Source organism: Chelmon rostratus, chromosome 24 (genome assembly GCF_017976325.1).
Source record: "Chelmon rostratus isolate fCheRos1 chromosome 24, fCheRos1.pri, whole genome shotgun sequence".
NCBI classification, from domain to species: Eukaryota; Metazoa; Chordata; class Actinopteri; order Chaetodontiformes; family Chaetodontidae; genus Chelmon; species Chelmon rostratus.
Genome location: NC_055681.1, coordinates 9,019,661 through 9,045,474, shown reverse-complemented (window position 1 = coordinate 9,045,474; position 25,814 = coordinate 9,019,661). Strand labels below are relative to the sequence as shown.

Sequence of the window (25,814 nt, the reverse complement as noted above, 5' to 3'; positions counted from 1 at the left end):
TCGTGGGCGCGTCGTCGTCGTGGGCGCGTCGCCGTCGTGGGCGCGTCGCCGTCGTGGGCGCGTCGCGTCGCATCGTATCGTAGTCGGGGGGGGGGCAGAGGGGGCGGGGGGGGCAGAGGGGGCGAGGGGGGCAGAGGGGGTGAGGGGGCGAGGGGGGCAGAGGGGGTGAGGGGGCAGAGGGGGCGAGGGGGCAGACGGGGCAAAGGGGCAAGAGGGGGCCAGAGGGGGCAAGAGGGGGCAGAAGGGAGAGGCAGAGGGGGCGCGGCGGGGAATACTACAGCACTTCCAGGCAAACTGCAATGCAACATCTGTGTTTTATGGTGTCCCCCGGGTTCCTGGATGCAGGGGGTTATACAAGAAGAACGCACATCCAGCTCAGTCATTTTACAGGATGAAGAACAAGGAGAAGATCAAGATAAGATGAATAAGAAGAATAGCTACAAGTACAAGCAGAACAAGATGATGAAGAAGAACAATATGCAACCTACAATTACAGAGTTTGTCAAGACTTCATCACAATGTGACATTTTAGCAAAACTTGAGCTGAACGTTGTCTCTGAAGAAGCCAGGGGGCGCTGTGCTCGTATGCTTCCACATTAAATGCAGCGACAGTCAAAAGACACAAAAGTAACGAGGAGTTTATGTACATATACATCAGAAGTAAAACATACTGAGTGTATTGTATGTATTTGAATCCAGTTGTAGTCAAACGAGTGGAGTCAGTTGTTTTTGTTTTGATGTTGTAGTAAAGTTGCTGTAATTTGAGATGCAACAGCCAATCAGAATTGACCTTGTCCAGTTCTCTGATTGCGCGCTCAACAACAAAATCAACCAGAGTGCAGAGGTTGAGCTCGTGCGCAGCGGTCTGCCTGCATAATTAAAACCAAGCGAGGAGTTATTATTGCACGTTAATATTAACGGTATAGTGTAGATTTTTGTTTTGCTCAAGCGAAATTATTTTTTTATGGAGAGTTTCTAAAGTGTTTAGGGCCAAGTACTATACTTTCGGTTTTAAGTGGTATAGTAGTGTGCATGTGTGTGTGTCTAAGATCTGGTGCTATAGCTGATAGAGGTTGAGCATATTGGTTGATGATATCGATAGACATCCAGACATTAGTTGGTAAAGGCGGACAGGAGAAACGCAAGGTTATGATTTCTGTCTAATATCTATGTTGGAAGAAGCTCATGAAGTCATAACTACTTAAGAAGATTATTAAGTGCTACGACTGAAATAACTTATCTTACCCCGAACTGTCAATGTAGCCACTGTACAGACGCAAACCTACTTAGCAACGGACTAAGGCTCTGACTGACCTCAAAACTGTCCTTTCTCATCTGTCGGTCGGTCGGTCTTTATGAAGCAGATTTCTCCGGGACGAGCACGAACTATTTGCTTCAATTGCAAACTTTACTCTGCTCTTACTCTACGGTGCGCTGACCATCACTACTCAACACTCATCACTACTCAACACTGCCCCCTACAGTGCCCCCCCGCAATCAAGTCACACAACTAAAAGACCATTAAATTTGATATTAAAAGAACATAAATAGTTCAAGTTGATCAAAATTTAAAACTTTTAAGAGTTTTATTTGTGAACCAATTAGGACTGATGCCTTCTATCGTAAAGAATACTAACATGAACATAAAAAAGGGGAAACAGAACAGCAAAATGTGACAGCTGGTGGCAGATCATCACACACTGGCTTCATGGACGGGACAGGCAACATTCTGCTTTGAAGAAGCCTTGCAGCTTCAAAGTGTGTGTGTGTGTGTGTGTGTGTGTGTGTGTGTGTTGGGGGGGGCTTGTCAACAAGAGTTTTCTCCTCCAAAGAAGCTGTCTAGTAGAGCGATGCATGCTGCTGGTTTAGGGTCTCTGAACACAAAACAAAAATATTAGCTGGAAGCACAAGATGATTTTCTCCTGTTATGGCAAACAGAACACTAACAATGGACACTGTGAAGTTAAACACAAAAGGCAGGCTTCAGTGTCTTGTTTCATACAAGTGCTTGAACTTTAAAATGACAATTAAAAAAGAAAAAACAACCTACACCAGCTGTCAAGTAGAGTGTAACAAATAATACCATAACATTTTCCATTATATTGTTAATAAAAAAAAAAAAGAAGGGAAAACCTAATGTTCACTCATTTCAAAAAATCGACCCCACAAAAGATGGAGTCCAGTTGTTGTTCGATGAGAAAGTATAATATGCTTTTAGGGGAAGAAATTGGCCCACTCTCCATTATATTCTGGAGAGATTTGATCACAAGAGCAAGCAGCTGCTAGTACACTCTTAACTACTCCAAGACCATGACATCTAACAACTGAAAATTCTCTGTCTATAGTACACCTCCATTCTGGCATTATTTATCTGGCCTCATTGTTTGGGATATATTTATTTTTCAGACAAAAAAACGAGAATTGTAATGTAAGAAATAACCCTTTTCAACCTCACTTAAGAGGTATGTCTTACTTAAACCCTTAATGTTGTCTAAACCAATGTACAGCCAAAAAGCAACATGCTCTGACAAAATGTAGCCTGCCCAGGAGCACCACCCAAGGATGTAACAACAACCAAGTAAAACCATTACTTTTAGTTCTGGGGAGGGAGGGAGGGAGGGAAGGAAGGAGGGGGGAGCACCCTGAGTGTTTGACTGTCAATCACCACTGCTAACATTACTGAGGTAGAGATTCGTCCCGGCTCCAGGACTGATGTTTTCATAAGCTCCCCAGCCAGAGAGGTGCCAGGCCATCCACACATGTACACATTTGTCTCCTTACACACACAAACACAGTTGGACAGACAGACAAACAGCCTGGACATACTACTCCTCTGTCTGTCCTTTTAATACCCTGGGTTCCTGGGTTCCTTTGTGAGCTGGTAGGCAGAGAAAACCATCTATGGTGACTGGGAATGAAACACAGGGATGCATCTGGAAAACACACACAGATGCACACACAACTACCAATTAGCTTATCTTAATAACACTTTTAAACTTGAGGGCGATAGCTCAGTGGCATTAGCTCATCACATACTATCCTATCACCTCTGCATGTAAAAAACACTTTCCCTTTGTTACCTTTGCTACATTCTATTATCAAAACCTGCCCTGTGACAAGTTGGGTGGCTCTTTTACCTATGAGGGCCAATTGGCTTCCATTTCATTCACAGAAAATACTGCTGTTTTTATATAAATGTAACAACGGTTTGAATTGACTGAATAGAGTGAAATGACTCACAGATGCTACGAGAATTAGCATAACCAGCTTGTGATATGTTTTGACATAATTTAACATCTGACGCTTAATCCACCAACTCTCGGGACAAAACCTACCATCAATGTGTTTGACAGACAACTAAAAAGAAGGGCATCATCAATAAAACGAGTCAAACAAAAGTGTGTGTGTGTGTGGGGGGGGGCTTAAAAACAACAAGAGAACAGTTAATCTTAAACTGAAGACATGGAGTCATACTAAACCTTTGCATACAAATTGCCAAGCAAAGCAAAAAACAAAAAACAACAACAAAAGTAGCTTTCTATGGCCCCAAAAAAAAAAAAAAAAAAAAAAAAAAAAACCAATTGCTTCTATTTTGGTTTAACAGTTTCTCTTAAGGATTACAGATTATCTCTGCACTACAATGACAGTTGCTTGTTCAGAGTGGTGTGCAGGCAGCTCCTTACGAGGGAGATATCTGTAACTTTCAGAGAGGACATGGTGGGGGACTTGGTGGGTCGGCAGCATCTCTTGTCCATGAAAATCGAGCAGCCGCTGAGGGGAAAGTTTGGGAGCAGACACCCCTGAGGGGGAAAGAGGGGCGAGGGGGCAGAGGCGTTGTCCTCACATGGACTCAAACTCATCGATGCGCTGCTTTGTGTTGCCCTGTCGGATCTGGCGCAGCGTTTTGTATTTGTCTCGGCCTGCTTTCACGTTCTCGGCGTGCAGCACGTCGTTCTGCGTCTTCTTGGTTTCGTCTCTGGCCTGGGCCAACTCTGAACTTAATGTCTGCAAAAGAGAAGAAGGAAGGATGAGACGGAGATGAGAGAAGAGGAAGGAAAAATACAAGAGAACAGTGCAGCAAGGAAAAGAGGATGCAGAGGAGAACATCAAACATTTTTTAAAGGTAAACATCAGACTGACGCAAAGCAACTTATCTACAGCAACACTTACTTACCTGTGTCAACAAGTCTGAACAAATAAATCCATTCAATGAGGCACAACAGTTGAACTTACGTTGTACCATGAAGCAGGGGATCGCAGTTACAGCACAGCCATTTTTCAGCACTGTTCACTGAGGAGCCCAGCGCAGGCTTACAGGTGCAGTGGCACAGACACAGGCTTGTATGTCAATTCTTTTAGTTTGACTTTTGTTTGGAAATTAAGATTCATAAAACTATTTATGGATAGTTTGTTGATGTTTGACCTCTTCTTGCCATAGCTTCAGTACAAGTCCTGGCGTATACAGTAGCCCAGCTTACATCTACAGCCCCTGTAGTTGATTTAAAGATCTGAAATATGTGAAGAATTTTGACATCATCTATTTGGTCAATTAATTAAAATCAGGTCTGCTTTAAAGCCAGGCTACAGTCTAAGCCAGCACATCTACTCCTGTTAAAAGCAGGAGTTTAAAGACCAATGGACAGAGAAGTATGCCTTATCTTACCCTTATCTGCCATTGCTTGGCTGGTGTTTCTCCTTTGCAACAAAGCTGCTGTTAGAAAATGATATAATCTCATTGTTATTCGTGTTTGTGAGATGCAAATCTCTTTTGGTTATATAAAACTGATGAGATAACTTTAAAGAGGTATTGATTGTTTAATTAAAAGAGCTGGTTTTGTTTTAAAGGTTTTATTCATCTGTGCGCTCTCCACATGGGGGTAACATTTATTAGATGGTATTTTCATGTTTCATTTTCTTTGGAATTTAAATTAACTTTATAGTAAGTGTGAAAGTTCATTTGACTTTGAGATAAGTAGTTCCAAGGGTAATTATCTCTTTATCAATGAACTTATCAAAAGTTAAAAGTTGTATATAGCCCTTCAACGAAAAATACACACTAAATTTGACCCACAGGCTGCCATGTTCAAACCCCACCGTGAAGGTTTCCGGCCCTCGCTCTCACCTGCAGCTGTTGTTTGACCCTCTCATTCTTCTGAGCTTCAGTGACACGCGCCTCTTCGCTGCGGAGGTCGAGCTGGCTGACGCCCTCATTGGAGAGCTCAGCGCTGGCCTCCGCGTGGTTCTCATCCTGCTCGTCGTGCTCGCTCTCAGCATTGCCACCTGGAGGCGCTGGCACCACCACCACTGCAGTCTTCAGCTCCTCCATGGCCTTTTCTAGGTCCTCCTGGGCTGACAGGGCCTGCAGGTGAGGGCACAGACAGCGAAAGTGTAAGATGGATGGATGCTCTGGTAGACCATCAGTGTTAAAAGATGGCTGAATGTGGAGTGCTGTGACATCTTTTGTACACTGAATGTTAACAAATCTGCTGAAGTGACTGAAGTTCAGTAAGTTGGGCTTTGAAAAAGACCAAGTGTGTTTGCATGTTCAGTTAATTTTTGATCCAATAAAGCCAAAATCAGACCATGTAGGACTTGGGGAGAATAGTCCTGTACCTTGTGCTGCCATTCTGTGGCCTCAGCATCTTTCTTCCTCTTGGCTTCCTCCAGAAGAGCGATCTTAGCTGTGAATTCAGCCAGTTCAGAAGCCTGGGATAAAACAGAGACCCCACTGTTACACATACTATACATTTTAAAACACACACACACACACACAATTGTGCATGTGCAAAAACACATAAATATTGAAATTTTGTTGAAACAAACACACACCAGTTGTTCCTGGTTCTTCTGCTGGTCTGCTGCCTGTCTGGCCAGCTCTGCCTTGGCCTCCTCAGCCGCCTGCCTCTCTTTCTCCAGCCTCTCAGCCTCTTCCCTTGACCTCTTTCTCTCCTGTTCCAGCTCCATGGCCAGGCGAGTCTGTTCCTCGAGCTCTGCAGAAGGGCAGACACACAATCATGATACACATTATCTCTACTAATTCAAACCTCAGTGTGATCTCTGCTGGTAGTGACTGGTCAGATCAGGTACTGTTGATACATACATCTGAACTGAGGGTGCATTTACAAAGACAGAGTGTGATTTGTTAATTAGGTTTGACCTCTGTTGTTCAAGTATCAATGCATTAATTATCCCTAAAGATGGCATTGGATGTAGGAACAACAGGTTTTTCTGAATAAATAAAGTAAAAACCAACTAACAGTAAGAACCAATGGAATGAAAAAGAAATTACTTAATTCTGGTTTTTGAGCATGATGAATAGACATGATTGGCCTAGACTCACAGTCCTAGAGAATTTGACGCAAGGAGGGGAGAGGGACGCAGCAGCAAAGGTAAGTGAACAGATGGATGGATAAAAGGAAAAATGGGTACCTTTCTGAGCTCTCATTGTTTGCTCTTCAATCTGTCTCAGCCTCTCCATGAGCTGGTCCTTCTCGCGCTCTATCCTCTCCTTCTCTTTCTCTGCATACTCGCGCTTTTTCTTCTCATTCTCCAGCTGAGCCCTGAGAGGTTTTGCAATTACATGTTGAGTATTTGGCATCAAGTATTTTTAATACTGAAACACTGAGAAACCCATGTTTTACTATATGACACAAACAGAAAAACACAGCAAATCACTTATATTCTGACCTGAATACAACTTAGTTGATGCTGCAGCACCTTTAACTGAATGAAATACCCATGCACTCAGATAATGTACGCAAGAGATGCAACACTGCCCTCCGGTGGAGATGCTTTGACCTCAATACTCAAGTTCTGATCTGTTGTTATTTGAAATAACAAATTTAAATTGATCTTCATATCAGAATGATAATATGATTGTGAGTGTCCTTCTGCGTACCTCTCCATCTGTTTGTGGTGCTTCTCCTCCCGTGCCTGAGCTTTCATCTGCTGCACCTCGATGGTGTCGGGCTTTCTCCTCCTCATGTACAACTCATGGTTACCCATACACAATGCCAGGATGCGCTTGTTGATGCGCAGTCGAGGGGCATAAAACACAAAATCCTACATGTTTTTTTTAAAAAAGAGAAAAGCAGAAATTATACAGCACTGCCTTCAATATGAAACAGGATATGTTAACTGTACGCATGAAGCAGAAAGTCAATTATCTGTTAGCTATTTTTTTTTTTTTAACTTCTGATGAATCTGACACTCACAGGTGCTTTCTTGTCAATAGGTTTGATGACAAACTTCTTATCATTGAAAGAGATGTTTCGAATCTCACTCCAGGGGAAGCCAATCTTTGGCGTCAACCTGACAAAAGAAATTTCCAAAAGTGTTAATGTGTTCAAGTGAACACTTGAAACATTTAAACTCTTATGACAATAGAACTATTACACAGTTGATTGTTGAAACTTTTATTACATTTAGGCAGCAGATGGTGCCTAGTATAAATAAACCACCTTTCAGGAAATCAGGAGGCTGAATACTTACTTTACTATACTATATTTACAGTTTACTTTCCAATGTTAATTTTTTTCAGTAACTTGGATGGTGTTTTTTTTTCTAATCAAGAAAGAACAAGCAGAAGGAAAGGAAAAGGAATAAAGAGATAACGAGGTGGTGATGACCTAAGATAACGGACGGGGTGGGAAAAGCAGTGACAGGAAATGCTACTAGAGCTATGATTAGATCTATCCTTTCTTCCACAGAGGGAAACAAATCTGTGAGCACAGGACAGGAAAGACTCTCCTACAACTGACAGACAGTCTTTCTCCACTTCTCCTGGCTGATTTACGCAGCAAGTTAATTTCAAAAACAAGAAAATGCTAGGCAGAAATGCTACAGATTCATTTGAGGTAGTTATGAAACAGTGGTAATATTGCATTGTTTGTCCACAAGAAAGCACTGGATCATGCTTCACACATAGTAATTTCAAGATCAGCTTTATGGAGACCAAATAAACAGTGTGATATTTATTGGCAAATGGATCTAGTGCAGTCTGGTTTGTGAACACACTTACAATACAGATTCTAATTAATCGTTTCCAAATATTCTGCCTACGATATTAGGAACATTTTAACTAACCTGCTCTCACAACTAAGATGTTATAAGAATAATCTCTACAATCTGTGATCGACTACTGTGCATTAAGAGATGTTTCTTCTGAATGCTGCATGTCTGCCAGCTGATCCCTATAAATCTGCAGGAGTGCCGAATCAGTTTTAAATCCTTAATTGCAGACCAGTTTGCTGTCTCTTTTCTATGGATCTGACGCTTCACATTGTCTGCTAACCAAAACTTTGCTCTGCACTCCATAATAGTTCACATTATGGATATTACTTGGATTGTGATAATAAAGTAAATGGAATATGATGCAGTCATAAGGTTGCATAGAGCACAGACAGAGTTTTGCATAGCTTGCAGATGAGCTGTGTAACATCCTTAGCCTCTCCACGGACATCTGGGTAAAACCCATAATATACATAAATACAAGATGTTTTCTTTGACACCAAGCCTACGTCAAGAAGGCAAGCGAAGGCTCTCTCTCATTTTAATCTGTGCAGCTCTGTCTGCACCGGCTCTGTGCAGGTGCATGTCTCACAGGCAAAACCACGACCTGAAATGTTTATTTATGCTTCAAGTAAATTTTTGACAATGTGCATGTAACCACAAAGTTGATGACCAATTAAAAAGCACCGAATAAAAACACTTATGTACATTTTCCAACCTAAACACAGTTTATAATTTTAACTCTGCGATCTCGAGTAACAATGAATGGACGATATGTAAAAAGAAACTTTTGGCCACTTTTGGCAACTTTTGGTGCAAATTCTGAAAATGTACAAAATGATGACATATTTCTCAGGTTATTTGCTAATAAATAAGACATAAGCCTCTGATTTTGTGGTGAGGTAGTGTGACACAGCAGTTATAACAGACATCATTATGACAACATGCATTGACTCACATCAGTTGTGACATGCTGTGTCACAATCCTCAACCTACACACTTGTCCTCACGTCTGTTGCTGTTTAGTAATCAACAGCAAACCACAGCTATGAGCAAGCACGTTTGTATAAGATGGAATTAAAAGTAAAACACAATGCATCCATTATGGGAAATAAACTGGTATTTGAACCTGAAAGCTGAGGTCTCATCGTGTCGAAGCCTTAATGGTAACTCTGAACAGACTTTACTGTCAGGCTGACAATGCAATATTTTACAGGATTAGGATGAATTTGAGTTTTTCCTCACATCACTTATTTTGAAAATAAACTCAACAAATCTGCTCATGTGTATGTCTGTGTGCGTCCCTTACTTGTCTTCGTGCTCGTAAATGTTGAGGCCAAGGGCATCTACGCCCAGCCACAGCTGGGTGCCCTTCTTGTTTTTGATCTCAAAGTAGTTGACTCCGTACATCTCCAAGTCCTGGGCGATTTTAAGATATTCCATCATAGAGTCCTCTCTAGAGAAGTGGAGAAGCAGGAGGCGTTAGAGGGTTTTATATTATAGATTAAAGGGACAGTTGACCCCAAAATCAAAATGTACATTTTTTCCCTGTTCCTTGTAGTTCTATTTATCCATCAAGATGGTTTTAGTGTGAGTTACTGAGTCCTGGAGATACTGGCAGTAGCGATGTCTGCCTTCTCTCAAAACAATCTAGATGGATCAATAAGTCTACAGGTAAGTGGAAAATTTTTATTTTTGGGTGACCTGTCTCTTTAACATCAGTAATACAAAATCCAATTTGTGTATATCATATTTTTCATTTTATAGAGCAAATGACCACTGAATCATAGAATCAAAGGTAACACCCTCAGATCAACTGTAGGCCTTGTTCAGCTCTCTACAATAAGCAGCTGCACAGACAATGACACATATTTCCACATCCTAACATGATACAACCAGCCCAAAGGCGCACACTCAAATACAATTGTTCTTTGTCTCTCTCGGGCTGTTTCAAGTCAAGAATCTGACATGGAGTGTTGACACATACCTGATCATTCCTCTGTGTTCTTCGTGCCAAGTCTGGATCCTGTCCTCCCACTGCTCTTTGGTCAGCTTGTGCTGCTCCAGGACTCTGCATACAAACACAACCACAATGACTTCACCTGAAGGGATGGTAAACTGAACAGAATTGTTTCCTTGAGAGGAAATTATTGAAAATTCCAACAGGGTACGAGCCACATTCCAAGTTTCTACAGATCTAGTTTGTGGGTGAAAACCCAGTGGACACCTCCCACACATCCCTCTTCACCTTCATTCCTTTAGGCTCACAGCAGAGCCATATAGGCTGTGACATATTTTGTGCGTGTACCTCTGAGGCAGCAGTCTGTCATGGGTAAGGTACCCAGGCTTGTGCACATCTTTGTTGTAGTCTCCATACTTGGCCTGGACAGCGTATGATGCCAGTAGCACAGCTGTCTCTGGGGGACAGTAGTTCTCATCGTTCAGAATGGCCTCCTTCACCTGGCAGAAAGGGAGGACTTACTGGAGTTAACAACTTCTGAAATTCGGTTGCATCATGCAATAAAGGAGAAACTTCACAGATGCTCTTCTATCAAATGGAATGTACTAACATAATGATCCAGATTTTAACTTCTAAATATTAAACGTGCTTCAAATTAATGGGGTGGCCGTGATCAGTCTACAATCAGTTCAGGAGGTTTAAGACTTGATCTGCAAACGCCTCTAATTACCAGAAAATCTGGGCTGAACATACGTACTGACCAATGTTGCGGATCAGATTTCTCCTCCGACTGTCAGGAGGGGTGCATCAGAGATAAGTTAGTGTAAAACTCTGGGAGTCTGAGCATGGCATCAGCAAATAAATCATGACATTCTTGAAGCACGTGACTTAATCACTCAAGCTTCACCGAAGAGACTAAAACATCACATATTCGTGGACCAATGAGGAGCCTTCAACATTCCTCAAAATAATGTATGAAATTTGCAATATTTCCAATTAGCACTCCCAATTGTTCATCTCCATGTGTCCATTTCCTAGCTTTCACATTTCAGTAGCGAATGGAGACGCACATAAATGTGCATTTTCTTTTGCTCATCTTCTGGAAGTTCGGTCAACATTTGCACTACATTTGAATGGAGACTTGACTGTGGAGTGACTTGTTACCTGCAGGAAGAAGAGTCTCTGGGTGATCTCCTGGATTAGCTCCTCTGAGACATCCTCAGGGAAGAACTTGGCTCTGAATTTAAACTGCAGAGGGTTCTCTTTCTTCACATCCTGCTGTGTCACCTGGACAATACATACAACATCATTAACCACACATCTAATCAACACATAATAAACACGTAACCCTTGATGTAACCCTTTATGTGCTTGTCCCTGCAATGTTACCGCTTTCATTCCGAACACACCCTGAAATGTTACTAGGTCTTGAGGTGGGAAATTGGTAGTCCAGATTTCTCTGAGGATCAGTCCTTGCCCCCATCCAGACGTGACCCCATGAGGGAAATGTTTCTGATCATGTCAGGGATAGACGGCATGTATAAATTGGCTAGGGGACCTCAATGCACACACACATACACAGACTGGTGTCACTACACAAGGTAAGGGGAATTTTTCATCTCTATAGCTCCTGTGTCTCTCTCTCAAACACACTCGTGGAGTGTGAGGGGAAATTTCTATCACGCATACTTAGAAACACACAGACAAGCTTTAATAGCAGGGGTGTTAAGGCTAGAGGGTGTATTGGCCTGAGTGAGAGAGGAAGCCTGTTAAAAGAGCACATGTGAGGGTCCAGACCACAGCAGACACTGACTGGAGCAAAAGAGAAAGATCCTGACAAAGAATGAAAAAAACGAGGCAGAAAGACAACAAGGACAATAAAAGGGCTAGTGTGGAAATTAAAAAACTATGTGCATTGTGGTGGTTATGATGTAGGAACAGATTTAAGCAAAGGAAGACTGACCTTCTTATTGAGCTTGAGCCAGGTGATGTAGCCTTTACTGTCCACGTACTGTAGACCAAAGAACCAGACCTCCCGCAGTCCCACCGTCTTCACCACCTGAGGAAAAAAAACAAAATAAAATGGTTTGCCATATATGTATTCTCCAGGTACAGCAGAAAACAACATCTTCTAACTGAGCTCCAGTTAGCCTTTTTACACTGCTTGTGTTGTGCACTGTCATGTCTGGTGTCACACTTTGTTCCTAACATGCACTTGTTTTTCACATTAGACTAGTCAAGTGTGCAGTTTCAATCGTTTCGTGCCGATGGTCCACAGGGGTTACACAAACAGCCACTACTGGTCCGGAGAATGTGAGAGTACGTTAATTGCTGTGTGGCTGACTGGACCACAGGACCAATGATTTTCTCATCCTTCTTATGTGCTGTCAAAACTAAAGATGAAAGACAGATAAAGATAAACAAACACAACATGCTTCTGATGAATACTCTTAAGAGGAAATCAATTTAGAGTACATCTGTACTAAGCAGGCTGAATTTGAAAATGCTTTTTGTGTGAAAACTGTTGATATTTTCTGAAAAGTTCTCCACCTATGTTGAAATGTCCAAAGCCAACTTCTAACACCAAAAGGCAGCTTAAGAAGATTTAGCTTTTGGGAAGCAGTAATGGTTATGTCACTCACGCTCACCTGGTCAAAAAGCTGTTTTCCTGTGGTATTAGGTTGGATGGCAAACTCCAGCTCTGCATCCATGGTAGTCACACGGACGTTGATCTGAATGAATGAAAATGAACACAACAGCATATTTATTTTGTTTGCCATATTACACAGGCAGAGACAACACTACTGAGACATTACATAAAGTCATGGTTTTAAATCAGGCCAGTTTTTGTGACGTAAGCTTGAAGTTTTTTTGTAGCTTCAGTAAAAAAGAAATATTCTTAAAAGCATAAAAACAGGTTAACAGAAATATATGGACATTTAAGCACTTGTAAACGGTTTTGAATATTGAGAGCCACACAAAACAGTGTCTAAACCACAGGCTGAGGTCGAGCTCTGAAAACCAAACGACTGTCAATTATCAATGTGTCACAAATTACTGCCTCTTTCTTTTAAAAAAGTATGCAGTAACCTAGTGGTTAAATGCACACCACATAATCGCAAAGTCTGGTGTTCATTTCAAGGCAGGGACCTTTGTTGCAAGCCACACCATTCTCTCTCTCTCCCCACATTTCCTGTTTGTATCTCTACCATCAAATCAATGTGAAAATCACAAAACAAAAACATCTTTTAAAAAGGTATAGAAAAAATATTTTCTAAAAAATTTATATCAGGCGATACTTTATATTTACAGATCTGAGGTAGCAATGAGCACTGTCTGTGCTTCACGCTGATATTCACGCTGTCAACTGTAATGGAATATAAAGCTAAACATAGATGTACTGTTAGAGATGGCCCGCGGCGTGTATGTACCAACACAACGACAAAGCATAAGTGTTGCTGTCTAACTTTCTCAGTCGATTTTCCCAGGAAATTACAGAAATCCCACAGAGGAGAATGGAAGAATGCTTGCAACGTATGCATACAATGTGTCAATGTCCCTCGATCCTAACCAAAGTTTAGTAAATGCGTATACTTGTGCCTCTTTCCTTCTTTCTGTCCTACACTGCCAGGCTGAGGCACCTTTCAAGGCAACCTACTACTCAAGGGCCTCTGTTGGGGTGGTGCAGAGGATAAAACTCAACGATTGGCTGTGCTCTGTTAAGTGGCATTGGCAGTAGGCCTAGCAGCAGTTAATGGCACAGAACAGAGCGGGGCTGACCTCAGAGGCATCTGACATCCTTCCTCTCACACCTACGCACACACTGAGCTGTATGTTGCCTCAGTCGTGGTTAGAAACATGAGAAGATAGACAGAGGGAAGCGCATGGTATGAAAGAAGTTGAGAAGCAAAATGCTAAAGAGTGAAAAACCAAAATGTTTAGCAAGAGTGCAAGAAGAAAGAGAAAAAAAGCAGGGGAGATAAAGTGCAACAGGAAGAAAGAGAGAGCCAGGGTGTACTGCCTTTGAGATTAAGTTACTGTACATGAGGCAACGATACAAAAAAGGAGGGGAAAAAAGACAAGGCACAGAAAGAAGACACTGAGGAAAAGAACCTTCCTTTTCCTCTGAGCAATTATACAAAAAACCTCAAGAACGCTGACCTTGCATTTCTCTCACTATCTTCTCAAGATCTCTTCACTGTCTCTCCTGCCTTCATCCCTCACCCTTTCTCTCAATATCCCTGCAATGAATAATCCATGAAACTTGTGTCTATACAGCACATAGCTGGACTCCCCCGTGCCACATGGAGCTCAGACCACAATGTATCTGCCTCTGTCTTTCTCTCATTAATTACCCATGAAAAGTTGCAGCACTTTCTCCACACTATAGAAATCCCGTATGAACACCACTGTATGGCCAACACTATTACTGTAATGTGCAACAGTCCATTTATATAACATTACTTTAAAGGGACTTTTACTTTAAAGTACTACTTACTATTACTTTTTCTTTATTAACAACCCACACACAGTGCCGGTGCAGAAAGTCACTGAACCCATCCAACACATCGGTAAATAATCTTAACAGCAATGGTTGAGGACCAGTTGATTTTCTTGCTGGTTGTTTCATCTGTGCAGCCTTGTGATGTTTTTTTCTTTTCACAGCTTCACTACTTTCAAGACTTCCAAATGTATAATTAAAGCAGATTGTATTATTTAAGCATGTGGTTTCGACAAAGTAAACAGTTTAGATAGCCTTACAGCAAACATTTTGTGCTCTTTAAGAATAAATCTCTCTGGCATGCTTGCTGCCAATGAAGATTCCACACAGTGAGAGGCACTTTATTTTTAGTCCACATCAAGACCAAGGCTTAATCCTCGATCCCTGTCTGGAAAAATCAACCCACGTTGCAATATATGCCAGTTATCTGCAGGGGAGGAAAATGAAATGGATGTACAAAAGGATCGCTTGTCAGGAAAGTACGGTGAAATCAGATTTCAGTGTGTCGTGCAGGAGTGGAGTGGGTAACTTCTGCTGATATGGGCCTGTACAAAATTTTCTTTATCTGTGTGAAACAAGCTTTTCATATCAATGACATGACTGTTTATTTTGTGCGTTCCTCAACAAATTTTAACGTGTTGACAACATACCAGAACACGACAGGAAATTCACCGTTGTAGTTCTTGGCGATGTAACTCACTCCCAAATACAAACGTGTGTGTAGCAGGCTCTATAATTAAATCAAGGTTGATTTGGAGGTTGGAGAATTTCGAGTCCTAGTTTAGTTTTTTGCTTGATTCCTACAAGTGATTCTGAGATGCTTCATGAGTGTATGTCTACATCCCTAATGACACTCTACACCAATAACAGCCAAATCCAATAACATTAGCTGCTTAATACAACACAGCCCTGTCAACAACATTTCAATGATCATGCTAAGGATATGGTTACACGATTGGAACATGAGCTACACGGACCAAGGAAAACCAGCTCTTGCCTCTGGTTAGTTTTGCTAATATATCGTGCCATCATGTCAATTAAACTTCAAACCATCAACCACCACAAACAAATGTGAAAAACTATTCAACAAGAGACAACAAGACAGCGACTGTATTTTGCCAAGTTCTATCAGATGCTACTATAAGGCAACAAGGACACTGCTCCCTATTCATACAAGTGAAGCTGGCCTTTAGGAACACTGCAAAATAAATACAACTTTCAACCAAGAGGAACTATTACTCAGAAAACTATTCAGCAGAGGTGGTAAGTGGTCTTACACCATGCATGTCCTACACACACAATATATGATATGATTGAGCTTTAGCAATGAACACATTCTGAAAAAGGGTCTATAACATATCCCTTGATTTACAGGCAAATAACCCCTTCATGGTTCACTGAAAGATGAATTAAGGCTCTGTGTTGGTTTCCAGAGTAGCTGCCTCATTGACTTTCTGAGACGGGAGTAGTTATGAAGAATGTAGTGCTGAGTTGGGGTTTCCAAGTGACCAGCCTTGAATGTCCCTTCACTTGCATTTGTTTGGGGCCCGCCTTTGTAGGAGTGTCTCTGCCAAATCATAGAACCCACAGAGCAAAGAGAGGTGGAATCCTGTGTGGACCAGACGGTCAGTTAATCCTCTCTCTCCTGCAGAGAGAGGGGGAGGAGAAGAGGGACAACAACAACATGCCGAGGCACTGACACAGCTAATCACACACTCTGACAACTGAGAAGTCTCGAAGGAGCGACTTTTGAAAGCCTGTCCTTATGTGACACTGTCTGTCTGGTGATACTAGACACACTGACTGGGCAACATGACAGTTCTTAAAAAGGACCAAATTGCGGCAGTCTCTTTAAAAAGACAGTAACACTGGTTGTAGACAGAGTTAGACCAGTAATAAACTCCAAACAAACACATTTAACAAGTTAGCAGTTTTGCCCAACCTTTGTAGGTAAACGCATGCATACTCCCTGCAAATTCAGCTGTGTTTGTTTAATGCTGACATGTCATATGAGGGACTCTGCAAAGCATGATGTAATCATGATGTACTTAAAAGCAAGAAGTAAAGTATGACAGCAAACGTCTACTTGATGTGACTGAGTCACATTTCACTTGTGGCATTGGTCCGGCATCTCGGTCACAGTTCAAATGCCTACTGGAAGCATTTTAGAAACAGAACGTCAAAAAAAAAAAAAAAAAAAAAAAAAAACCCAGTCAATGAAATTATCGCCTTAGCACTTGTGCAATACAGGTACGCAATGTGTGTGCTAAGACAGAGCTGCTTGTTTGTGTGTGAGGTGAGTCGGTGGCGCATCGCTGTTCTGGTAGTTGTTGTCTCTCGTGCAATTGAAAACCATGTACCCGGATTCGTCCATACATTCAACACCAATTTCAACAATTCCTAAGGAACAGCCACCCTATTGGTACAGAGAAGATAGCAGATAGTAACAGCAATTGTTCCATACTATAATATTTAAGATGAACTTACCCTATGTAGTATGTGTAATATATACTTTGTTTCTTACTGCATATAAACTGGCTGCCATGATATAATTTTTTTTCATAACTTTGGAATAAACACAGACTTGATTAACTAAACAAAGACATAATTACAAGAAACACTTAGGATTAAAGACTAAGTAAGTTTCTGGCAGGCTTAACAATTTTGTTTTTAATTATATTTCAGCAAAATATTTACATTTTTCTTATTTCCATTTTAAGTCCCACGTCATGAACAAAAAATATGAATATATTATATAATTGTGCACAGTTGCAGTGTAACATTTACACATTCTGAATCTTATCAGTTTTGTACAACTATAAAAATAAAGGACTTTGGGCTGCATGTTTTTACAAGTGAGATGAACAACACAGGTTTATCTCTCATCTCATATAAATGTATAAAAAGAAAAATCATAGTTTCAGGGCAAGCACTTAACTTTTGAACAGGAGTAGCAAGCCCTTAGTCTGTGGCTGGAGGGGGAAGCTCCAGAAACCATCCGAGGAGATGACTCTTCAACAATGAGCTGTTTATTCAGTGATGTCTGCCCACAGACCCTAGTTGTGGCCATTCACATAAATCTATTGCAATCTTTTGGATTCCAGTTTTGTTGTTGTTTGTTAAACTGCTTCCCATGTTTTTGTAAATCACTAATAAGAGAACAAAAACACTTAACAGATTTATACTGTATGGTCATTATGAAAATTAATATGAATGACACTGTATGTACAATGATAGAAATTTACTGAGATTTGTACTGCTCATTTGAAATAATAGTATATAGGTTAGGATGGAGCTTTGTATGCAACATCAATGTCCTTAGCCAGCCACATGCCCATTTAAGTGATGAACTACACTACTTGTGGTGGGTTTTACAGATGGTAACAGATGTATTATATTATATTTTGTGGCCTTTCAACCTCTACTGCACCAGTGCTTTGTGCCAAAAACATAATCATACAGCACTGATATGTTAACAATGTCAGTAACAAATGAAATCCAGAATTAAATGTTTATTTTCATTTAACTGTCAACTACTTTTGTTCACAAGTTAATTACAATTTCACGCTTTAGAGACACAAGCTCCTCTGGCAAAAATAGAGCCGACAAGTAAAGATGCGCAGAGAAGAGCTTTTCATGAGCCAAGAGTGAGATGCCTCACTCACACGCCCAGTGAACATTGGTACACTGGCTGGAATGAAAGCAGATCGTCTACGATAGCAACAGCAGAGCCAAAATACGACACAGCTGCATCCGATGGACACTGTGGGTAACACCAGGTCCACCTCCAATCTCATGACACTGAGGCCGAATGGCAGGCAATGCAGAAGTCATGACAAGGCTTTTGACAAGTATGGGCTTTTATTGGTTTGTGGTCTTTTTTGTTTTCCCCCTTCTTCTAGCAATTTTCTAGACGGTTTAAGGGAGGGACCATTTTAAACTATGCGTCTCCTCCTATCTTTTACGAACACTATAATTTGCTCTCCATCCTTCATGTTCAGTGTCACTTAACAGTCCCCAAGTTGCAGTGAGTATGGTTCAAGATTGCACTGAGCAAATAAATGAGGCAAACGAACATGAAAGCCCAATGAGTATCTCACTGTACATCTCATTCAAATTTGTTGTTTTTGTTTTGTGGTTTTGGGATGTTTCTAAATCCCCCTCTCCATTTCAATTGTGAAGACGAGTTCTCACTCAGACGGGCCCCTTGTTAAATGTGCAGCTGTTCGGTAACTGTAAGCTGTTAAGAAGAGCTTTGCTGAGAGAGGCCTTAAGAGAGACACACACATACACACACACGTGCACACACGCACACACACTTCAATCAGTAGAGCTGCTAATCTGGCCTGCTGGGCTCTGAGCAGCTGTCTGTCCCTCTGATTAACCCCCCTGCAGGATGAGGCAGGCTTCGGAGGGAGGGAAGGAGGAGTGAGAGCGGAGGAGGAATCACTGCTACCTACAGACACAAAGGGAAGCTGAATGCTGCGTGGGAAGCATCCCTTTCACAAGAGGACAAAAAAAAACATGTTGAAAGTTGTACAGGCAGCATTTGAAAAGCTTCCAGTGATTTTACAAGATATATTAGCAGGATAATAAAGAGGAAACTTTGATTATGGGCCACACTTTTGTATTGTAAATGATGTGAAGGGTCCAGCATAACTGGCAAACAGTGCTCCCTTCCCATAACCCTGACTGCTTTTCTCCCACTTAAAATTCCTACGGAGTATCTCCTGAGCACTAAAGCAAATTCCTATGTCCCCTTCTCTCTCTCTTGGTTTCCTATTATTCCAAAATTTTATGTTCAACCATCTGACTCCTTCCCTTCCTGACAATTCCTCAGTCGTGATGATAATCCTCTCTCTTCACCTCCCTTCTGTACTTCCAGAGACAGGATGTTGACATAGACTGGGCCCCGATATACACAGCAGGCCCCCTCTCCAGCAAACAGGAAAACAGCCACAAGCTAGGAAGACAGTGAGGGCCCTCTTCCTGTAGGGTGCTGTCACCTCATAATAGCCCTGACCCAAGCCCATAGAGCACCGAGCAGGAGTACATGTTCATAGACTCCCTGAAAGGACTGTGCTTTATCCACATTGATGTTAATGCTATCAGATAGGGATGCTAATATCTAGTTCATGATCAAAGGGTCATCATTACAAAATCCATTGATATATTAACCAATTATCCACTAGATGTGTATAAGGAGAAAAACTCAGAGACTTTCCTGTACCTTGGGATATAAAATCCCAAAGACTGCAACAGGAGTGTAGAAAAATTTCTAAAGCTAGCAAGGTCACACTCATCAATGTTTAACAGCAACAAAACACCTTCCAACACACTAGGTAAATCTGTTTTAAGCAAGTTACTGCAGAGCTCAGCTGTTGAATTGCCCTTTGTATTTATAGAAAGATCTTATGCTGCTAGGCTGCATCCTGAGTGTCGGTCTAATTATTTTAAATGTATTATGCAACTGCGTTTTGGAGATACTACATGCAGTTTTGCTTAATCACTGAATCACTTGCTGAATAAGAAGTGGAGAAGGAGAAACAAGAGAGGGAGTCTTTGACGTAACAGCAGCGCAGCTGACAATTCACTAACAATTTTCATGATTGATTCACAATTTAAATCATTTATCAAGAAATGTCACACATTGACTAGTAACAGCCTCTCAAATGTGAGTCTTCTCTGCTTTGTATTATTTTAAACTGAATATACACTATTTGAAGTCATCACATTTGACTCTGGGAAACTGTGACAAACATTGTTTTTTCAATTTTCTAATATTTTATTGAGTCCATTAAACAATAACAAAAATCGTAGTTACTGTAGTTGCAGTGCTTAATATTATTTGTTTATTCTGTTTCAAATATCATAGCTGGGAGTGAAATACCAAACCCCAGGTTTGAAGTAGGTTATTGTGTTCCTATAAAATTTACAAAAATGTTGCTATACATTGAGATATTCTCAACATTTTCCGAATTAGTCAAATTATAAAATATACATCTATAAAATGTAACATACTCCTATTTCGAATTCAAAATGCTTCGCTGCATGTTAAACACATTTTATGTAAACAACAAAATTCATCTCAACAAAGTGAATTCTTTTCCTCTGTGAGTGTTTTTTGACATGTCACCACAACCTTGATCTCACAACCACTTGCTCAACCACATTGGGATAAAAATCACAACAACTTTATCTCCAAACGAAACATAACAGGATGTGCTCAGAGTCGACTACAAAAGCACTGTTGTGAACAAGAACCATAGTTTAAAAAAAGAAACAAACTTGATTGTAATTGGAAAAATCACTGCTGAAAAACAAAGTCAGTCCCTTCCCTGCAAGCGCAACAAACTCTTGTGTTACTCAATTTGTTTTTTTATGTCTTGGTTACAGATGAGCGCCTGGCACCAATCCCAGACACGGTCAGGTCTGATGTTTCCTGTGTTTATATGCCAGTGCCTCCCTGCGACAAGCTGCACTTTCTCTGTCACTTATTGTCTGTGACATAGATATCGTTTTCAGCAGAGCGGCCAGCTCTGTCCTAGGAGCAGTTTTTGGGATGGTGCCCCGGTGACTCAGGGGACAAGAGGGGGAAGTGGAGGATGACATCAGTGGCTGGCTGTTCCTCTTTTGTAGCTTCCCAAACCTCCCCAGCACAGACACAGACCAAACACCCACCACCTCAAGAGCTAGACGGGAGATGTGCTTCACTCGTGGCGAAGCCTGGAGTGTGCTGTTACCAGTTCTTAGGAAAGTTTGACGTAATCTTTAGCAACTTCACCTTGAAATCTTTCCAAAGAAACTCTAATTAAACATAATGTAATCCCAAATGCTCAGTACTTCTGTGTCATAGTTTGATTGCTTAGAGCAGGCATGTCCTAAATAAGTATAAGCATAAGTATAAGTAGCTGAGAGTGCTTCATATTCTGAAAATCTCTTACTATAAAGTGAAACGTAATTGTGTAACATGCAATATCCCCAGACTCATGCGTGCCATCTACCAAAGTCTGTCTTTGATGAAAAAGCAGCATGACAACAGTGGGACCGCCATGAAGGGGCTGCATCAAATTGGTTTTGATTTGCTGTTGTTCACATCCCAGGACTCTGGCATTCTCTCCACCCTTTAAGCAACAATGGCAGCAGTGTTGCAGTTGCAAGGCCTGTGGGCCAGGCAGTTCATTTCACACTCTGGCTGTTGTTTACTTGGAAGAGCAGTATGAGGAGTAGGAGCAGCCATGGGGATGAAGCTGCCACTTCCCAAAATGCACAAATGTAGCATTCGGTGGCAGTGCAAGCTGACTGTTATGACAACTAGAGAGCGGTTCTAAAATGTCAGTTTACACAAACAGACCAGGCAGGAAAAAACAAGCGACTTTCATGTTCCTGATTTATATCATATACCCAGAGCCACATGGGCTACTGCTTAACAAGTTGGAACACTGCAACTTCATTTTTTTCATCAAACAATCTGAATCAATTAGCAAGGAAAGTGCCTGGCTCAAGTGATTTTTTTCCTGGTGTCTTTCCCTTTGAGTTGCATTTCTGTGGAACAGAAAATGATAAAAGCTGCTGACACTTATTTGCCAACGCTCACACAGCTCCTTTCAACTTCTTACCGGTTTCGGCATCTTAGCTTCCTCTCCTCCGTGCACCAGACAGCTGAGAGGATGAATCCGTCACAGGACGGCAACAACACCTGTATCACAGGACCTGAAAGTGAAAGAGACAATTTTTCCATCAGGCACAGTATACATGGGTGAAAGAATATGAGCAGCTGCCTACATACTATATTATTATTATTTGTGTTTTTGCATTCTTCTATAACTTAATTATTTAACAAGAAATAATATATTTCATTTTAATGATTAAACTTTAAATTTAGTAGTTGGCAGTTTTTTATAACGAGCATCTATCAGTCAAGCCCTGGATTCAGTGGTGTGGACAATATAATGTATACAACAGAAAATGACAGAATATAGTTTCAGGAGAGGGAAATAAAATGCACATTGAACTGAGTGAAACTAAGGTACTCCAAAGAACTGACAGAATGAACAGGGAAAAAATGAAATGAAATGAATCCCATTCCTAAATCTGTTAATGGCTACAAGGCACACAAACCCCAAACAGCCAGATGCAGAGAGAAGTGGTTGTATTCAGTCTCAACATGCGCTACCACTTTGCTTTACATAGCATACATATGGTAACTATTGTAAGGCTGTATGGGGAAACTACTTACAACATAATTAGTCTGGAAGAGAGAACTGAAAGAAAGTAACTCATGAAGTGGTGACTCATGGACATTGTAAAATGATTATCAGTTATACTTTATGGAAATAAACAATCTGCCTGACACAAATACTGGAAATTTGGACTACAATTCTTTTTTTTAATCTATTGCACTTTATGTCTTACCATTGCATGCTCTAATTTGGCGTATTACTTACACTGTGTTGATTTCCAGCAACACCTATCATCTAACAACTCAAGGCTCATTCAATCAGATTTGACTTAGGATTTTTACTACCGTGGCTGCCATTGGTTCAGTCCCTGCCATGTTTTCTGTAAAATGTGTCACAGCCTTAAGGTTTGGAAATGGCCTCAGTTGAACTGCCACGTTATTGAAATGATCCAGGAAAACCAAGAGTCTTTATTGTGTGAACTTGTCGTATCAGTCAATCTGAATGCTCTGGCCTGATGACACTGTGCTATGACTCATACAGTAAGACAATCTCAAAGCTTGCCAAGTCTACTATTAGCAGATGACAGAGCAAGCCAGCTGTCCCGTTAGACCCTTCAATTTGGGAAAACCTCTTCTGATATAACATGAGGCATTCCTCAGTTTTTGGGGCATTAAAGTGAATCGCAGTTATTGCCTTGTACAATCCTGCAGTGGCAAGTTGGCAGATAATTATGTTAATTCCATCTAGCGTATTTCGCAATTAATGCTCATGGACTCCTCTCTAAGCTAGAACAGTTTTTACGGCCAGAACCTAGAATAAGGCTAGCAAAGGACCCTACGCCACATTGGTAACTGAAGAAAGAATGATTAACATCACACGGGGTATAATGATCAGCTGTCAATGGTAGTGGCCTTACAGCATAACAGCGAGACAAAAATGATGGTTCCGTTCAAGAAAAGTGCGCAAGGGAGCCCATTGAGCATCTGAGCTGTGGCGTTTGTAGCACACGCCACATGAAGACATGCCCACTTGTAGCGTGTACGCAATTAGCTTGCCTGTTTGCCCGCCGAGAGTTGGCTTCCGCTACACAGCTACGTTAATTTAAGCACAATTGAATCAAATGGTGGACAACTGCTACATCCTTACCAAACCGTTAGCTCAGTTAAAGCGGTGTGACACGGCGAAAAAGATAAATACGTTTGTCGTGTAAAAACGCCCTTTTTTCTGAGTTTCACTCGGTAGCACACTAAGCGTTAGCCGTTTTATGATTCTTTCTTCCAAAAATACTTTTCATGAAGTCAATAGGTGGCCCGCTGAAAGGCTGACATTTTCAAGCTAGTGGGTGTAGTCTAGCTAACTACATAACGGGAACAGCCTAGCCAAGCTTTGCCTCGCTCTTGCATGTGAAGTTTTAAAACCTGAAAATGTTGCCACCACTAATTCACCACATTTGCCACCAAAAACAGAAACATCCCAAAATTGTGACTTAAGTCTACATAAGCCAAGCAACAGTGCGCTTACAGGCAGTTTAAGGTGCACACCTTCGTACAAGTCAGCGTTTCTATCGTGTGTAAGATATGAATTGGTCGAACACGAGGATATCCGCTATTGCATCAAACTTGAAGAGAAGCTCATCTTTTAGGGAGAGGCAACTCACCGGGGGGACGAAGTACAGCTTTAAATTGTCAGGAAAGCCCGGTATCTTCACATGTAACAGAATATCCACGATGAGAAAGCCCGTCCGATTTTCGTTCCCTATCTCTTTGCGCTTTTACAGAAACAAATTACCGGAGACATACAAAAACCGTTGAAGTCTTAACAAGCATAAGGCGATTTGGGGTGCTAGCGTCGAGCCAGCCGGAATAAAATACTACGGCTTCCGGTCGCGACTTTAAAAATAAAAGCCTCGTAGAAGCGTGTGTTGGAAAATGTCTTAAAGTCTTATTTCCGGTCTTGTCTTCAGTTTCTGTCGCAAACCTGACGCAGCTGATTGAGGAGATGTTCAATATGGCTGTCAGTAGGCGATGACTGAATGCAAGGCATGTATGGGGCATGCACCGTGCCATGACCTGTATGGCGGGTGATTAATATCAGACAGAGCATTTTTTTAATCGGCTACAACGGCCCCACTCTGGACCCCCCTGGCAGACTGCAGCTGTCCCTTAGCTTGCACTTGGTATATGCACCCAGTTTGCAGTTTCAGATCTAGCAATTTAAATCTGTGTCAGATTGAGCCAAGCATGTATCACATCCAACATGTACAAATATCTGACCAAAAGCATTAAAATATGTGACATTTACCTCCCCAATTATATCATGCTCAACATGCAAACATTGTTGTATGACGTCTATTTAATGTAGACCTATTTCTCTCGCCTATGCTTTGCTGCAGAAAGAAGTCTGTGTTATATATAAAATGTTGTATGGTGTTTCATGTTAATTGTTTGTTAGCTTTTTGTCCTGTGGTCACCTGACCTTCAAAGGGGTACACACTCCTGACCTCTGCAGCCCTCAACAGAAGCATTCAAACTTATGAGAGTAAAATACTTGTGTGTCATCGATTCTCCAGATGTCTTTTTACTCCACAGATGTCACAGCAACTCATTCATAGTTATTGTAATTTCTAGGGAAGAGAAATCCTGACATCTAGTGGACACATGACAAAATTGCAGCTTGTCACCTTGTATTTAATTTTGAGCAGCTGCTGTTTGATTTCAGGTGTCTGTTATTTGTCTACCAAATATACCTGCATTGTAATCAGTATCTTTTAATGGGGTTTGATGTACAACACATCAGTGACAAGGTCAAATTTTGCAAATATTTTGTATCATTATGCTGTTTACCCTCCACCATCAGATATCATCAACCAGAGCCACTACAACTTTACTTTTTAATACAATTGTGACACAAGAAATAACAATAATCAATGAATATCAAGTGCAAAACTTAAATATCTGACACATCTACCAGAGAATACTATTCAAGTACATTTACTCAAGTATTTCCATCTAACATACATTATTCTGAAATGGGCCATTCTGCATAATGAGTTGTTTTAATTTCGGTACTTTAAGTATATTTGATGCTAATATGTTTGTACTTGGACTGCAACTTAAAAAAACATCCAAAACACAAGCAAATTTGACAATATGTGCATTCA

At 41.1% G+C, this 25,814-nt stretch overlaps 1 protein-coding gene across 3 annotated transcripts; it reads right to left on the bottom strand.

Annotated features, from left to right (window-relative positions):
* Window positions 1–1,483: 1,483 nt before the first annotated feature.
* Window positions 1,484–24,502, bottom strand: LOC121627196 (radixin-like). Of its 3 annotated transcripts, XM_041965946.1 has the most exons (16): window positions 24,312–24,502; window positions 22,091–22,184; window positions 12,619–12,702; window positions 11,934–12,029; window positions 11,135–11,257; window positions 10,319–10,470; window positions 9,998–10,081; window positions 9,320–9,466; window positions 7,215–7,311; window positions 6,899–7,062; window positions 6,430–6,560; window positions 5,830–5,990; window positions 5,614–5,706; window positions 5,123–5,359; window positions 4,664–4,711; window positions 1,484–4,005 (listed from the first exon to the last, which is right to left on the bottom strand). In XM_041965946.1, the coding sequence occupies exons 2-16, from the start codon at window positions 22,100–22,102 to the stop codon at window positions 3,841–3,843; spliced, it is 1,794 nt and encodes a 597-aa protein (XP_041821880.1). In that variant the 5' UTR covers window positions 22,103–22,184; window positions 24,312–24,502; the 3' UTR covers window positions 1,484–3,840. The 3 variants fall into 3 exon arrangements, with proteins under 3 accessions (XP_041821880.1, XP_041821882.1, XP_041821883.1); XM_041965948.1 differs by lacking the exon at window positions 4,664–4,711 and having other exon boundaries at window positions 1,485–4,005; XM_041965949.1 differs by lacking the exons at window positions 4,664–4,711; window positions 10,319–10,470; window positions 11,135–11,257; ... (1 more) ...; window positions 22,091–22,184; window positions 24,312–24,502 and having other exon boundaries at window positions 1,485–4,005; window positions 12,619–12,677.
* Window positions 24,503–25,814: the final 1,312 nt, after the last annotated feature.